Below are 17,788 nucleotides of genomic sequence, written 5' to 3' on the forward strand. Positions count from 1 at the left end.
TGGGAGTGATGGTGGATAGTCGGCTGAATATGAGCCAGCAGTGTGCTCAGGTGGCCAAGAAGGCCAACGGCATCCTGGCTTGTACAAGAAGCAGTGTGGCCAGCAGGGCTAGGGAAGTGATTGTTCCCCTGTACTCAGCTCTGGTGAGGCTGTACCTTGAGTACCGTGTTCAGTTTTGGGCCCCTCACTACAAGAAGGACATGGAGGTGCTCGAGAGAGTCCAGAGAAGGGCAACGAAGCTGGTGAGGGGTCTGGAGAACAAGTCTTACAAGGAACGGCTGAGGGAGCTGGGCTTGTTCAGCCTGGAGAAAAGGACGCTCAGGAGAGACCTTATTGCTCTCTACAGGTACCTTAAAGGAGGCTGTAGCGAGGTGGGGGTTGGTCTATTCTCCCATGTGTCTGGTGACAGAACGAGGGGGAATGGGCTAAAGTTGCGCCAGGGGAGGTTTAGGTTGGATATTAGGAAGAACTTCTTTATGGAAAGGGTTGTTGAGCATTGGAATGGGCTGCCCAGGGAAGTGGTGGAGTCACCATCTCTGGAGGTCTTTAAAAGACGTTTAGATGTAGAGCTTACTGTTATGGTTTAGTGGAGGACTGGTTAGTGTTAGGTCAGAGGTTGGACTAGGTGATTTTGGAGGTCTCTTCCAACCTAGACGATTCTGTGATTCTGTGAAAAGTACACTAGGGTACAGCATTTGTCAAAACATGTCAGGTTGTTGGCTCAGGGTAGCAAAAAGTGCAGCTTATCAGTCTCAGTGTGCACAAGAACAATCGAGTCTCCACCTGGTCAAAGAGCCTAGCCGTGGTGTCTCCACTCCACTCTACGCTCCGTACTGTTCCTTAGAGCTAGCACACCAGGTTTCCGCAGCACGACAGCATCTGAGGTTGGAAACCTAGGGAACGCTGAGGTAGTAGAACTACACCCTACCCTGAAAGCCTCTTCAATGCCGTACATTTTCTTTGAAATGTGAATGTTAGTTTTATTTTCCTAGTTACTTTAGGCAATTGCACCACACATACCAACTCTAGTATTTGTAAGTAGCAGAGTCAACTATTGTGGTTAATAATTGCTCCATGTTCTTAAGTATGAGCTTGCAGTTTTCAGCATTCCTGTTCAAATCTCCATGCTATAATTCCTTTTTGAAGAAAAAGCTAATGCTTCAACACTTTTCTCAGCTGAAGATGTGTAAGATGAAATGAGGCAGTCAGGCCGTAACTAGAAGAATTTAAGCCCTTTTAAGGCAGCTACTGAAGGAAAGTGTCTGATGAGAGAACAAATCCATTACAAAAAACTATTTCAAGAGCTTAGAAGGTGAACTATACCCCTTTGGTGGATAGATGACTCACTCAGAAGGTAACAGAACAAATTTACCTTGCAAAGATTAAGGCTCCTTCCCCACATTTTAAAAGCCAGCATTTTTTCTTAGTATCTTCTTTCTTCTTTTTAAATAGAACAAAATACAGTAAGGGTAATTTACCAAAAAGCTCAAAGAGCCACTAAACTTAACTACTAGAATAATTCTCAAAGAAACCCATCATTACAGAAGAATGTAACATGAAAACCTCAGATGCAGCAAACACTCCCTTCCCCTCACTCACCTGTTATTTGGGAATTCAGCTATAAAAATAAACTTGGTGCTTGCTTTGGAGGAAATGTTGCAGGTAGAAGAGGTTAACTCATTAAGATCCAGCAGAAAAATCTCTTTTTTTTTTCAGTCATTTTGTTTTATTTCAAGGCTGAGGGACTCACATAAAAATGCATAAAGCACTGCTGATCTGAATGTGATGCTCCTAAAACCTTTGCGTTCTTTGTATACCAAGTGTTGACCTATAAGAAAGCAAAGCAGACAGGGATTACAAAGATCTGAACTGCCGTTACTATTCTAATATGAAAATTAGTAAAAGCCTTGAAGCCAATAGCTATGTCATGGTCTGAGAATATTTTTTTGCATTAATGTTCTCTATATGGAGACGATCTTGTGTGGAATGCCTTTAGTCTTGCTGTTAAGCATTAAGTATGGAGAGATTGTTTTTTCATCTTCCATGAATAAATGGCTTGACAATCTTGATATTTGATCAGTGGTGATAATTACTAATATTTACATGAATGCGATTTACTGTGCTTTACTTCTAGGTAAACAAACATCATTTTATTTTCCAAAGGTCAGGCTTGTAGTAAGAACTGTGTATTTTTCTATTTGTTTTGCAAGACATGTAACAGCATTATGAAATGGGGAATTTCCAAGAATTAGTTAAAATAGCACACCTCTAATTTTTGGTATTAACTTCCTGTTTTTCTCTTACTAAAGTCAAAAAGGCTCTACTGAACGCCTATTTACCTCACTTCATAGTGAAAACTATGAAAAACTCATGGATTCCTTCTAGAAACCTCATCTCTCAACCTCCCTTTATATAAGTATTTCAGAAACACTGTCTAGGATTGCTGACTTTTGGTATTATCCTCATTTGAAATTTATTTATCCTTCTGACCCTGTCTCATGAACAGGGATTCTTTGGAACCCAAAACTTTTGATTTTAAACACTTTATGAAGAGACGTCTGCTCTTGGAACAGCAGGGGCAGATTACATAGCACCCTGTGCCATCTTTATTCATAACAGCTTCATAACTTGGAAGCTAGGGCTGGGACTAGAGCACACTTCCCATTTCTGATTGTTTACACTCTATTTTTTTTTTTTTTTGGAAAAACTCACATTGTCATGGTAGCAAAAGCACAGGTTGAGAGATAATGATAAAGGGACTAAAGTAAACCGACAGTGAGTATCTGAAGTACTGTCATCCTGCCATGCTTACAGTACTACATGACCAACTGGTGCTAACAGGGATCAGCAAACTATGACAGGCTGTGGTAGTTTCGTGTGAAGTTGCACTGATTGCAATAATACTTTAACAGTAATAAATCTCATCATGGACTCCTAGAATCCTGGAGTCATTCAGGTTGTAAGAGACCTTCAGGATCACCAAGTCCAACCATCACCTAACACTACCAAGCCCACCATTAAATAATGACCATGCCTATTAGTGCCACACTGACACAACTCTTAATATCTCCAGGGATGAGGACTTTACCACTCCCTTGATTAGCCTGTTCCAATGTAAAACTTTCCGTTTTTTTTCCTGATCTCCAGTTTAAAACTCCCCTGGTGCAACCTGAGGCCATTTTCTTGCGTCCTATCACTTGTCACCTGAGAAAAAGCAACCAACACCCTCCTCACCACAACCTCCTTCCAGGTAGTTGTAGGGAGCGATGAGGTCTGCCTGCAGCTTTTTCATCTTGTTTCTCAAAACGTTTTGAAGTGTTCACAGACGCTGTCCAAACCCATGTTGCTCTCAAGTTTATCTGCAAAGGAAGGCCAGAAACTGAGAGTGTAGGGAATACAGAAAGAACACGGTGAGAAACCGCTCCTGCTCCAACAGCATACCTGGCTGCTGCACTGCAAGAAGTCTTCTCCACCAACAAAGACGGGGGAAAAGGGCACAACCTCCCAAAACGAGGCATCATTTTGGCTTATCCCAGCACCTACTTGCACACGTGTTCAGGTGAATTAAGCCTACTGCTCTTTCTCAGGCACTGACACAGGAGAGAGCACCAGCAGGGCGCTTCAGATGCAGCGTGCTTTGGCGTGAATACCCACCAGGGGATGCCAAATTATATTTTCAAGGTCTTTTTGGTCAGATTTCTGGGTTGGTTGGCTTGCTTTGTGGTGTCGTGTCCCACCCCACAGAGACGGGGGCTTCCCAAAAGCGGATTTTTACCACAGACACCGAGAACCTGCGGCCCCGGGAGGGAAGCCCTGAGCTTGCCGCCGAGAGGACGGCAAGGAGGCTCAGCCCTCACCCTCCGCCACACACCTGCAGGGAGGAAAACGAAGAGGGAGGGGAAGAAAGGGGAAGCGGCGCTTTCCTGGACAGCGCCTCAGGTGACGGCCGGCGCTGCGGTTTCGGCATGCAAAGCAGGAGCGGCGGCGGCGCCCTTTCATCGCGTTTCCTCCCGTCACCTCAGCGAGCTCGAGGAACGGCCGCAGCAGGCGGCCATTTCCACCCCCCACCTTCCCGCCATTGCCCCTCAGCAGCCGCCATCTTCCCCCCCTCCTCACCCCAAGGGGGGGGGGGGGGGGGGGGGAGTAACGCAGCGCCGCGTCCCCTTTAAGCACCCCCTCCCCTCCCCCCTCCCGCCCCTTCACGTGGTGAGAGGGCAAGGGCGGGGATCCCGCGCTGCGTCACTTCCGTTCCTCTGGCGGCGCAGCCGAGCCCCGCGCGGAGCAGGACGTGAGTCTTGGGGTCCCCCCCCTCAGCGCCCCGCCGCCATTTTGTGCCCCCCCCCCGCCCTCCCCCCCCCGGTACCTCACTGACGGGGGCTCGGCGCCCCCCGGGGCGGCTCAGGGCGGCCATGCGGCAGCGCTTCCCCCTCCTCCCCCTTCTCCTCCGCCTCCTCCTCCTTTCCTCGAGTGCCCGCTGCGCCCCGCGGGAGGGCTGCCCCGGCGGGGAGCGGGCCGGGGGCGGGAGGAGGAGCTGGTGCTGAGGAGAAGCTGCCATGTTGGGGGGGCAACGAGGGAGGGAGGGAGAAAATGGCGGCAGGGAACCGCCCGGGTCTGTTACCCCCTCCCCCCCTTCGCCCCCTGCAGTCTGCCCGCGGGCGACCCCCGACCCTTTTTGTGTGTTTATTTTTTTGGGGCTGGTTTTGCTGTTTTTCGGCGCAGTCCCCTTTTGCTGCCCTTCCCTCCCCTCGCAGGGCAGGGGCTGGCCTTGCCCCTGCCCCCCCCCCCCCCTTTCCTCAAGCCTTCGCCCCCTGCCCCCGGGGGGCGAGGAGAGGCTGAGGGGAGGAAAATGGCGGCTGGGAGCCGCCTACCGGTGCTCCCAGCTCATCCCGGCCCCGCTTTCTTCTTTTCACTGCCCTCAGCCCTCCCGTGGTCTGTCTCATTACGCCCTCCTTCAACCCACTGCTGCGGGGTTGCCTCGCCCTCTGCTTGCCAGCTTCTCCACAGGGGGTACCAGCCCTCCCTCTCCATTGCTCTTTCCTCCAATTTCCACCCCCAGCCTTCCTCCATGTTGCCGCCCTCTCATCCTAATGCAGATTGCAACCTCTGTCTGTGGCCCCTGACCCTGGATTATCAGTCTCATTCTGCCCCTCCATTTTATGCCATTGCTGTGCTTGGCTTTGCCTTGTCCCGTTCCAGCTCTCCTCTGCCTCCATCCTGTAGCGTGGTTTGTTAGCTCCCACGTACGGTGTTTCATTTCCAGCATTACGGCTTCCATCATTGTGCTCCAAGCTATTACGACAGAACTTGCCCCACTTTAGAACCGCATGGAGCCATTAGCATTATTCAGACTCCATTTTTACCTGTGTACGTGGTTTATTTGACCACAAGTTTATTTAAAAACACCCCTTTTCCTTTACTGAGATCTGCTTCTCTAATATTTTTTTTTAGTCTTCTATAGTTTGAGTTTTATATTCAATTTCTCTGTGATGTTTATTTTTATTCTGAAAGAGCTATTTGTTTGTCACAAAGAGTTTCTAGTAGCAGGCAAGATCTTCAGCTGCTATATCTAACCACATGTTTGCATAGTAAAGAGATGTAGAAACACACCTGGCAGCATGCATTCAAGGAAAATTGAATGTCCGCTTGTCTGGCAAATGAATAGACCATAATGACTGATGTGTTAAAGCTGCAGTTGAAATATTAATTGCAGTACTGTAATCCATTGTAACTAAGGTGTGTTTTCAGACTTCCCTATGACTGATGGGAGGCTCATCTTAATGTACTGTCATTATACAGCTCTTGCTGGCATATTCAGCTAGGCGAAATGCCTGTATAAGAATATAGATAATGCTCTGTCCTTAATAGTTGATGAATGTAGTATTGAGAATTCAAACTATAAGGATAGTAGTGTGCAGTATTTTTGAAAAAATTGTCCCTTTCTAAACAGTTTGGAAACTAAGACACTGCATTTAAGGCCATTGCAGCAAAAAGGGGAATAGGGAATGGTGTTTGTGATTGCATCAAGAGTTTATTAAAGCTTATATGAAAAGGCAGGAAAAATTAGGAGGGTTTTGAATAAGGTGAGGCTTTACAAACAGGTTTGAAGATTGCTTTCCAGATACAATGGGTTGTATTTGTTGTACAGTGTTCTCATGTTATCTTTCTCTTTGTAGAATGCCTAAGTCAAAGGAACTTGTGTCTTCAAGCTCATCTGCCAGTGATTCAGATAGTGAAGTTGACAAAAAGGTGAAAATTATATTCAGTTCATTACTACTGTAATAACTTATACGTGGTGAAGTGCATGTCATTCCATATGATTTGTTAGACACTTGAGGAAAAAAAAAGCAGGGCTAGGGCTTGGGTAGTTAAGAGGTTTTTGCCTTGTGGTAAACTTTTTTCTTACGTTGCATTTTGCTTTATACAATATTTTCCATATGGTATATCTGGACACAAGCTTTCTGTAATTCTTGTTTTGTGGCAAGAGATAGGTTTTGGTATAAGCAGCCCCTTGTGGCAAGAATTTGGACTACTTTTGAGAGACAACCCCCCTCCTCTTTCATTCTGTTGTCTGGATATCTTGCAAGTCCAAAGTGAAAACCTCCACCTGTCTGGTTATCCCCCTACCACTTGCTTATCTTGTTTACATGTTCTTTTTCTGTTTCAGATTTTCTTTTACTATCTGCTAGTTTCTTACTTAAAAGCTGGGCCAACCTGAGTGTCTTTGAGCTGATTAATTTTTACATGTTAACTGCTTTTAAATGCATAAATCACATGTTCCGAGTTATTTTTATTTCATTTATAAGTTTTTGTTGGTGTACCAGTCATTATGATCAAAAACTGAGTACAACAGGGAATTACCTTTTTTAGAAACACTAGGTGGTAATGATGCATCAGGTCTTTTAATGTTGTATGTGAAAAAAAACAAGTTTGCTTTAATGAATTGATTCAAATGTGTCTTAGTTGCAATAAGCAAATTAGGTATTCTGTCAAATAATAGTATCAGATAAAATGGTCAGGTGATGGCTTTTTGGTAGGGAAATGTATTCTTGAAAAGTCATACTCAAACTGTTTGCTTCAGTGGGTATAAGTCTTTTTTTTTTCCTCTGACAACCTCCCATATTTGTTGCAACCATTTCTCTTTGAAAAAGGTTACCCACAATATGGTTCTAGCAGGTGAGACCAACTTCTGGTATTTCTGTATCACTGTTTTCTTGGTGGGAGGGAGGTCGGCTGGGAGAGTGTGCTTACCGTATAAATATTGACAGAGTAACTTTGTAGCACCTGCAAGTAATCTAATTTACAGGTAATACCATCTGAATGTTTTAAAACCATTTATTGTGATATATAGACAGAGATGGGACACTGGTAATGAAGAAAAAAATGTTCCCCAGGTGGAGGTGACTTCCAGATCCTTTCTTCATTATCTCATTTTTAATTTTTCATTTTTTTTTTAGAAGTTGGTAGCTGTCCTGCATTTTTTGTTCATTTCAGAAGAAAGGAATGTGGAACTTCCATCAGACTTTATTTTTTCGATTAAAACTATTGAACTGATAATATTGCTGCGCAAAAATAGTAGGCTTTTTGAAATGTATTTTGATCTAACTCTCTTTAAAGCCAGAGTATTATTACAAACTTCACTGGAAACAGAATTAAACTCATTTGGAGATTTTTTTGAAATTCCAGTCTAAATTGTACAGTATTGGAGGTCTGCCATCACAAAAGGAATGTGATACAGTGTGTAGTAGTAGTTTGTAGCCTCTAATGGAAGCTTTGTTTGTAACTAAATGTTGCAAGGTGTGGTTCATGCATTTCTATTTTATTCTTGCTCCAAGGCAAAGCGGAAAAAGCAAGCAGCTCCAGAAAAGGCTGTAAAGAAACAAAAGACGGGTGAAAGTTCAAAAGGTGCCGCTTCTTCTAAGCAAAGCAGTAACAGAGATGAGAATATGTTTCAGGTAAAGTTGATGATTCTTTTAAAGCCTGGTTAAAGTAGCATGTTACATCATATTCAATATAAATTTTGAGGTGGTATGAATATGGTGATAGTGTAGAGTCTAGTTTCTTGAAGCCCTGGTTAAAGAGTTGTGATGCTATGGTATAGGTGAAATACTCAAAAAGCATTTCCAGTAGAGGAAAAGAATCTGAGTTGTGGTAAGTGATCTATCCTGTTCCTCATGGTCTTTGTCCATGGTAACTTTCTAAGTAGTAATTTTGTCTTTAAATACAACACTCGTCTTGAATATACTGTACATATTAAATCAGGACAGTCTCTGGGTGGAAATGTATTTTAACCAGGGCTCTTGAAAGAAAGGTTTTTGGAAGGCTAAGTATGGACTCTTCATTCCTATTTAACTAGGTCAATGGCATCTTGACTTTTGTCTTATAAGACAGTGTCTTGGCATAGGTTTTGCTTGTTTATTTTGTGATGCAGGTTTTTCTCACTGAACATTCAAAAAGACTGTAAGATCATCTGAATGTAGATCTTTTTATTTGCAGCAAGATGCATTTATGAGCTCAAGGTGTGGTTTTTGGGGTTAGCTGTAGCAGTAGCACTGTGTACTGCAATGGGAGAAAAATCTCAAGTTTTCTTCAGACACGATCTTCTGTGAAGTTATTTTATTTGTGATTGCAACGGCATGCCAATTAGGAGCTCATTTTAGTAAACAAATCATTACCTTTTATTCCCTATTACCTGACACACGATCACCTCTCCTGTTTCCTCATTGGCTGAGTACTACAGGTTCACAAGCTACTTGATGCTCCACTATACCATATCTGTACAATTTTCCTTTTTTCAACCCTTTTAATTTCTCCCTTTTTGCTTTTTCCTCCTTTTTTATGTTTTGAGAACTTGTGATTTTTGTCTTACTGTTCCCACACTGTTCATCCTGTTTTTCTCAAGTTTCCACCTTATTTTGGAACAGTGAGGCCTTCTACTGTCCACTTACCTACTTAGCATTTCTCCTTGTTATATGACTACACCTTTAAGTACAGAAAATTAGTTCTCTACTGCAAAAACACAACTTAGTTTCTCATGTTTAAGGTGTGCAAGAATTTATGTAGCTTTGAATTACCTGTTCTAGGGGAGTGTGTCAAAAGTTAATAAATGTCTGTGTATAGGTAGCTTGTTAAGGGCAGGGAAAAACTTAAGAACCAGTGTACTAAATACAGTGAACTAAAGTTTGTGGAAGGGCATGGGAAGGATGTCTAATAAGATGGTCCCAATATTGGGTAAGGCAAAAGAAATGGCTTTGGGCTTTAGTTGTGCAAAGGAATATGGCAAAAAATAAAAAAATCTCTTCAAGAAATAAGACCTGCATGACTGATTCTGTCATACAGGGCAGTTACTCTTAGTGTTATCAGTCCTTACATTGTTTATCATGTATAGTTGAAGAGAGGGCTTCAGCTGACAGCACCATATTAATGGTTGTACTTGACCATTGATGTGACCTAAACTGTTGGTCGCTGCCTGCCTTTCAATTACTCAACAGCAAATATTTTTTAGATTGCTTATTCTGTTATGAGAAGCATTGTGTGTTTTTTATGCTACATCAGCCTAATGTGCATTAACTGAGGTGTAACCGATTCAGTGTAGAAATAGCATTGCTGGTCAATGGTTACTTCCTCTCTCTCCCCTCTACCCATGATAGCATGCTAGAAGCTCCAGCTGCATTTAAATTTTTTTAGGTACTTTTTTTTTTTTTTTTTCTGGGGATATTAATACTTCAAACCTCCTTTCTGTTTCCTTGTGACAGTAAAATCGATGTGCAAGTGAATTCGCACAGATGTGGCTTGAACCGATACTGATAGAAATCGGTCAGTGAAGCATTCACAGGATGGTCAGAAGTTTTATAATATCCATATTGTGTGTAGGAGTGGCAGCAAATGATGAGAAGCTTAGTGACTTAATGTACCAAACCTCAGGCTGTGTTCTGGAAGTATACAGGTTCACTTAATGTAGAGCTCTTTGTGACTGCTGTACTCAGAAGATTCAGCATTTTTGTCAAGGTCTAGGTATTTTTCTTTTAAAGCAGATGTTGGTGTAACTCTTCTTGAAGCTCATTAAGAGGAGAATTAATCTATGTAGTAGAGAATTATTTCAGTATGAGACCAAATGTATCTTATTTGCATGTCATGGCCTTTATAGGCTTTATAGGTAGCCTAGCATACGTTGGAATTTGTTAAAAGGGTGGTTTGGGCACAACTGAAGTGCAGAAGTTTATCTTGTTCCAATTTGTGATGTACTGCTAGAGGTCCTAAGGAGAAGCATCGATCATGTTAATGTGGAAGGGCTTAGTGTTCATGCAGTAGATTCCTATCTGTTGCTTCAAGCCCATGTAAGCTCTGCATCGTGTGCTTTGGTTAGTTTGAGAAAAATCCTGTCTTCTACCTATGCCTGATTTGAATAAGGTTTGTTATTGCTGTCTGGATACAGTATTAATGACAGTCCAGAATGGAGCCACACTACACAAGGTATTTCACAGAATTTGTTATTTCAGTTTGTGTGAAAAGAACTTTGCCCCCGCTCTCTCTCATTTTAGAAAGTTAAGTTGTATGTACTTTTTGACTTGTGGGAAATAATTTCATCAGCTTCACAGTGTAAAGTCTTTATTTATCATAGGTCCATGAAGATAAATAAACAAGCTTGTGATGCTCTCTAGAGGTGATTGATCATGGAAATAATGAATAGTGTTGCATAGGTAACCACCTCAGTTTCAGAATTAACGTTCTGAACCAATTTGTCCTGCAGAGCTCAGCTGTATACAGAACCTTGCATTCTAGGGGTTTGTATTATCTTACTGTGCTCCTTCTAACACTATATATACAGTTACCAGCTACGATAGAAGGCTGACTTTTGGCAATTCCTACTTTCATGGTGTGTATGCAGTTTAAAAGCAACTGGCAATTTAGGGGGAAAATGTAGATAAATATACTCGGTGAAACTCATTCAGGAAGTCAGATAAGTGTATTTGAAAGTAACCTAAGCATTTCAGTGCATTTTATTCTAAGTAATGGAAACCTGGAAATAGTATCTTTGACTTAATATAATAGTGTATCTAAAGAGTTGTGATATTTAATAAAAAAAAGCATATTAGCTTGTGTGTGAAGGTTGAGCAGCATTAACTGCCCTGCGTTAAAGCAATACAACCCTTGGAACACTACAGTGATTATAGTGTTATATCTAGTGAAGTTATTCCAGTACTGTCAGCTGCTGTGTGGAAAAAAAAATATTCCGAAATGACTTGGTGCCAGAATTACAGGTATCGCGACCTTAAGAAAAATCAAATTACTTAGGTAAACATAGATTTTGGTTGATTTTAACATTTGTTGCTAATTAGAACTGTATGTTAGAAACCAGCATTAAAGCTTTTAGCAGTGAGAACTGTTTTGCATAGAGTTCAACTAAACATTCTGAATTTAATGTGAGCATTCAGAGGAAATGTAGGCAGAGGCATGAAACCTAAGAAATTCAGCACTTTTGTTTGGAACTGTTTCCAGTTAAGGTAGACTTAATGACCAAATAATGCATGCTTTATACTCTTGCACCCATGTCTTACTGTAGTTGAATTAAGATATGTAGTCTTTATAATCCTAAACCCTTCTACTGTACTTGCATCTCTAATCTGCTGTATTGTTTTAGGATTTTATTTCTTAGAGCAAATCTGGAATTACCTGGCAATGCACTAGTGATCTTTCATAGACCTGGGATAAAAGATGTTCTGGAGTACTAGTACTTGGAGACCTAAGTCACTTGAAGTCGGTGAAGTGTTACAGTGTAAAACCAAGAAATGTTGTTTATGCAGACTACTTAGGCTATCCTTTGCCAGCAGTGCTGACAGATATGGCCATGTTACCAAGTTAAGTCTGAAAGAACTCAGCTGCTCTGACATCATAGCTTATTTTTGTGTTGTATTTGTAGTGCTGTGGAAGTATTTAATAAATCACAAAATACTATTAAGAAATGTAAGCTCATGTTCGTTTTAAGGGCTACTTTGAAGTAAGAAAAAAGCTTCATGCTTATGGTATATAAAGATGTTCCATTTTTTTAAAAATAAATTTTGGAGATAATTGAACAGGGTCTGCATAAGAAGAAAAATGTCTTTAACCAAACATAACACACTTGTTTATATCTATTTTATGAAGTAACAGCTTAGACTTAAACATTCGTGGATGACTTTAACTGATATAAGAGTTCATGTTTTCTGGTCAGGCTTGAAGCTAGTAAGATGTGTTTTATCCCCTGTTAAATTATGTTTGTGCAAGATGCATCAATTAGGGAAATTTGATATTCTTAATAAAGCTGTTTTACTTTTTCTGTTTTAATATTGTTTGCTTTAGGATGTGTTCTTTGTTCAGAAGCTGTATCCAGAAAGTGCATACAGAACCCTTAAGTGTTTCTTAAATTAATTGCTTCATTTTCATTATCTAGTTTCTGATTCTCAAATTCACATACATTGAATTGATGTGAATAAATATGTCGTCAAATGTGGGAAAAAATTAATAAGCCTAAATGTATAGTGTGGTGCAGTATGCTATGCTTCCCCATCTGCTCTCAACCCCCACCCCCCAAAAAAAGAAAAAGGCCTCAAAGTTCAGTTAAGTTGTTGTGGTACAGAAATTCCCAAAGCATCACTTTTAACGAAGATAATTTCACGCCGTGGTACATGCTGGCAAACTTTGAAAGTTTTGATTTTTTGCAACATCTGGTGACAATTGAGAAATTTTTGCCCTCTGTTCCAATGAAGTACCAAGCAGATTTGAAAACAGATGTGGGGCCACTTGGTCGTTTCCTTTCATTTTCCATCTGTATTTGCTTTGTTTTAAACAAGCTAACCAAATATCACTAAGACTCCTCTAGAAATTGTGCTGTTCTTGTGTGAATATCTAAGCGTTTTTTTTTGGGTTGTTCTAAAATTTAATTTTGGTAATAGAGCTGCCTCTTTCTTTGTTCACAACTGCTGCTAACAAAGATGGTTATAGTACAGGTAATAATAAAATAAAAGGAAATTAGTGGTTTTTGTAAGAATTCAATTTGATAAGAATATAGGTATTTCTATTCTATGAGAGCCTCTTCTGAAAAAAAAAAAAAAAGTATTTAATGCTTAACTGGTTTAAGTCCTTCATCCATTTATATTGTCATTACCTATTATCCTACTGACTACTCCAGATTAAGCTCTTGATCTAGTTGTTTCTCTCATGTCTAAAATAAGCTGCAGTGGGTAATGTCACATGTCTGAGTCAAATACTGTTAGGAAAAGTGGTGTAATATGTAAAATACCTAAAAGATCCTTCTATGTGTTTTGACAGATTGGCAAAATGAGGTATGTCAGTGTTCGTGACTTTAAAGGGAAAGTCTTAATTGATATTAGAGAATATTGGATGGATCAAGAAGGTGAAATGAAGCCAGGCAGAAAAGGTATCGTTCTGCTTCATCTTATTTTGTATTAAAACATTGTCTGCAATTTATTGAAAATGTGTACCAAATATTTATGCTTTGTTACTGCATGGCATTTTAAGAGTAATACTTTTGTTTTAACAGATGACTAGTTTTATCTGTACATTATTAACAAAAGTGAAGTGATTTTGTTGGCCTGAGTCAGTTTTTCTAAATGGATCCTGCATAATTTATGGCAACAAAGCATCGGGTACAAGCAAACTTATTATGGGAGCTGTAAATCTCACCATACTTTTTCTACCTTTTTCTACTTTAGTTGGAATACAATGTTAAATTATGCAAAACAATTGTGTTCTTTGTTTTTATCAAATTTCAAATTAAAATAATAGAAATGTTTCATGTGACAAATTTTTTTGGAAAAAATATTTTACTTGAGGTGAAAATACTTGAAGTGCTTGAGTTTTAGTACTTTGCGTCTGTCTAATCTGCAACACAACATAAGCCTTTAAGCCATTAGTTGCTTCTCCCATACCTAATTTTTATGTCATCCTTTCACTTAACTGGCTTTGGAACTTGGGCCACCTGCAGGATGAGGATGAGTTGATAGTTGCTTTCCTTAATGTCATTTGGTTGTTTAGAAAAGCTTACTTTACTCCTTTTTCACATTCTGCAAAGGAAAAAGGTGAGTGTGAAACATTCTGTTCTGAAGATCAAAGGCATGCATATTTTTATGATGTGTCCAGGAGCAGCACAGTGATGTTTGGAAAGCTTGAGAATTTCCAACATCTCATAGATAATCACTTATAGTAGGTTTGTATGATCAGAGTATTATAGGCACCTTACAGGAAAATTTATTTTTTTGGATGTGTTGCTGCTGTCTAACAAAAAACAAAAAACACAAAACATGACTTTAGTGTTTAAAGACTAAACTGGTGTATTTTGAGGTGGAAATTTAAAAGCACATCAATCAAAAGCTTGAGTGGGAAACAACAGTGAGACTTGGTGGGAAGGCGAAGTGGTGGTCTACCTACATGATATAGATAGAAATGTTTATCATTGTGGCAAACAGGACTGGATTTTATTAGGATACCACTAATAATGTGATAGCATGAGGGTTTAATGTTCCAGTGATACATTTACGATCTGCTTACAAAGCTATGCTGCAAATGGTATAAACAATTGAAATTTTATAATAAAAAAGAAAAAAGTCTTAACAGTTAGGAATTGCTTTGTCAGATTATTTCAAATAGCAGTTCTAAATTCATGTCTGTGTACAGTTCATATAGTATGTTGTTCAGGGGCAACTTGATGACATTTGGTCCTCCAATAATGGTTAGCATGTCTGGCATAACTATTTTCAAAATAAATCTTCCACCTTAGGACGGGTGGGAGAACTGGCTAGGAAAGTGACAATGTGGAGTGTGTGCTGCTTAAAATAACAGTACTCTGGCAAAACAGCGGTGGTAGAAGAGGGAGGGAAAAAGGTGATGAGTCCCAAAGATGGAATTCATAGTTTCACCTGTTTTCAGGTCCTGCTCCACCTACAGTGAGAAAGCAATGAATGAAGCCTGATCACTGAGGGGGGAAAAAGGGGGTAAATAGTAGAAGAGCCTGGCTGAAGAGAGTGAGAGGTAGGCCTGTGAGTCTGTACTTATATAGAGTGGGCATAAAGATTAATAGTGGAAGAAGGAGGAGGCTACTACATGAAAGAAAACATGCCTGGACTGAAGCTTGAGGAAGTAAAAACTCAGAACTGAGGAGATGGTTTCTGGGGTACTGAGTGATTATTGATTGAATGTCACAAGAATCTGTAGTGATATTGAAGTTTAAAAATAATAACCAAAAAAAAACCAACCTTTCATGTTAGTTTGTGAATCCTAGGGAATAGGATAGAGTTTCTGTAAAATGTTACTGATAGCATACATTATTCACAGTGGTTTAAGACATGCCCCTCCCCCCACCCCCCATTTTTTTCTTCACAAGAGAAGAAAAACAGACGTATAGTACATCAAAAATACTTAGTTCAGTCTACAGAGGTATTTGGCTTTTAGCAGCCAACCTAAATAGGATTGGTTTCCCATCTCATCCAGTTTTGTGCCGCCTCCTATCAGGGCGATAGGTCTCTTTCCCCTCCTGCGTTTCACAAAATACTTGTGAATGAATTTTGTATTGTACCCATTTTCTTTGTAAGGTAAACCTGCCCAGACCAGGGCTGAAAGCCTAAACTAAAGGGTTCCAAGTAAGTAGTTTAACCATGCAGCTGAGACTTGTTAGTAGTACACGTGATGTAGTCCAAGCATTAATAGTTGTGACAGTCTTTGTGTATGAAATCAATCTTGGTTGTAAGTATGCAAGATCCTGATGACAATTCTCTTTTTGTACTAAGTATTTGTTTTTAATTATTTCAGGTATTTCTTTAAATCCAGAACAGTGGAATCAACTGAAGGAACAGATTTCTGATATTGATGATGCAGTAAGAAAACTGTAAAGACAGCCATACAGAAATCTTTATCACTTTTGTTGGTTTAAGCGGTCTTTATACATTGGCTTTTGTTTTCTAAAATATTGTTTTCGAAGCTATTGTATATTTGGATTGCAAAACAATTTGTAAGATGGATACTTTTTTTATGTGCATTAAAAGTGTATTCTGAGTGAGGCTATTTGTGTATACTTTACTAAAAAGAACTGTGTTGCTTTCACCTCATGGTGTAAAATAAACAAATTGAGTAATATGTAAAGCATAGTTGTTATGGCCTTTTGATTGAAGGTGTTTGTTGATAAGGCCACCTATTGGCTTTAGCCTTTGTTTCAGTTTAGTTTACAGTTTGTTTTCTAAGGAGATTTAAAAAAAAGTCTCCATTTACATTTTTTTTTGTTTCATACCCTTTGGTATTGCCCTCAGCTTTCTGCTTTAAAACTTGATACAAACAGTGAATACCTGGTAAAAACACGTTTTTGTAGATAATTTTAAATACTGTATTTGCTAATTTTCCCTATTTATTCAGATGTAAACAGTCCTGAGTATATAGACTTTTTTGCATTATTTGCATGGAGTGTTATGCTAAGCAGTAACACTTGAACATCACCCACACAGTCTGTTCCCATTTTTATATAGCTTGCTAGACTTAGAAAATACAATTAGCCTTTATTCATGGACTCTAGATTCTAGAATGTGATGCATAAACTTTTACAGTATTATATATATATCTAAGAGTAAGGTAGGTTTAAAAGCTCCAAACTTTGTTATTATTTAGGCACACTTTTCAATCTTTGCATTAAATTCTTCAACACATACTGAATTATTCCATATAAAATAGCAGTTAACCTGCTTTTGTAGGGCTTTTGTTTGAGAGCACTTTTAAAATAATAGTGCTTAAAATAGGCTGTAACACAGGTTAAATGGTCATACAGGGTTAAAATTGCTTCAGCCAGACTATCATGCTTTTGCCCTGACCACCCTGCCTGACCAAACCATTTGGCTTGCCTTGCGTGGCTTACATGGTTCTTACAACTGGTTCTTCTTTTGTACAGAAGGTACGTAGTGTTTACAGTGGAGCACTGGTACCTAGTGGATCCACAAGTAATGAACTCTGCTTGTCTACCAGTGTACATTCTGAGAAGCCTCTGTCCAGTGGAAGTTCTATTAGACTAGATGTTGTTTTAGCTGCAGGGAGATCTTGGTAGGCATCATGAGGCTATGGAAAGAAGAAGGATGGATATGTTCAAGTAGGACTTACAGAGTGAATGAGCACTCGAGTAGAGAAACGGCTAAAGCTCAGAGTTAGCTGACATAATAACTACAGTGAAGAAGCTTAACATTAGCAGAATTGGAGAAGAGTTCATTTTAAGAGTTCATGATTAATAGAAGGAAGAAGATGAAACAACTTCGTGAAAACTGTCATTTCAAGACTTTGGTACTATGTAGTGAATGTACAATTTATTGGTTCAGCTGTAACTTTCCCATTTGGTAAATTTAAATGTTTTTAAATTTTGTATAGATAAACAGGATTCACTGTTTAACTGTGGGATATTTTAATATAATTGCTTATATTGCAGACATACTTGGAAGTCCTGTTCTGCTAAGTGCCATACACAGACTGTTCCTGTGCTGTGGAGTTTTATAATTCAATACAAATGGTATATGAATGGTGAGGGGAGGTGACCTCATCAAATTAAGTATAGATCATTTAACTTAAATACTGTGTTAGATAATTTCATCTACTATTTGACTTATTTGATTTCTTGAGATAGTTCAAAGTTAAGATCTTGTTTTGTGTAGCTCAGGAAATGTTTCAGAGCTATGAAAAAGTTGAATAGAAGAGGAAGAGATGTGTTGTGGTAGCAGACATGTTTTTGGGCACAACTTCAAGTGGTGTGTAGGGACACTTGGACCAA

At 39.7% G+C, this 17,788-nt stretch overlaps 1 protein-coding gene and 1 long non-coding RNA gene across 3 annotated transcripts; one reads left to right on the plus strand and one right to left on the minus strand.

Annotated features, from left to right (window-relative positions):
* Positions 1-1,734: 1,734 nt before the first annotated feature.
* On the minus strand, positions 1,735-4,051 carry LOC311221136. Of its 2 annotated transcripts, XR_014619293.1 has the most exons (4): positions 3,655-4,051; positions 3,442-3,539; positions 3,235-3,359; positions 1,735-1,828 (listed from the first exon to the last, which is right to left on the minus strand). It is a non-coding gene; the product is annotated as an uncharacterized lncRNA (long non-coding RNA). The 2 variants fall into 2 exon arrangements; XR_014619294.1 differs by having other exon boundaries at positions 3,442-4,051.
* Positions 4,052-4,201: 150 nt separating this feature from the next.
* Positions 4,202-16,048, plus strand: SUB1 (SUB1 regulator of transcription). The gene is made up of 5 exons (XM_084305079.1): positions 4,202-4,288; positions 6,174-6,246; positions 7,833-7,952; positions 13,306-13,414; positions 15,802-16,048. The coding sequence occupies exons 2-5, from the start codon at positions 6,175-6,177 to the stop codon at positions 15,879-15,881; spliced, it is 381 nt and encodes a 126-aa protein (XP_084161205.1). The 5' UTR covers positions 4,202-4,288; position 6,174; the 3' UTR covers positions 15,882-16,048.
* Positions 16,049-17,788: the final 1,740 nt, after the last annotated feature.

This window comes from Netta rufina, assembly GCF_964035555.1.
Source record: "Netta rufina genome assembly, chromosome: Z".
Taxonomy (NCBI): Eukaryota; Metazoa; Chordata; class Aves; order Anseriformes; family Anatidae; genus Netta; species Netta rufina.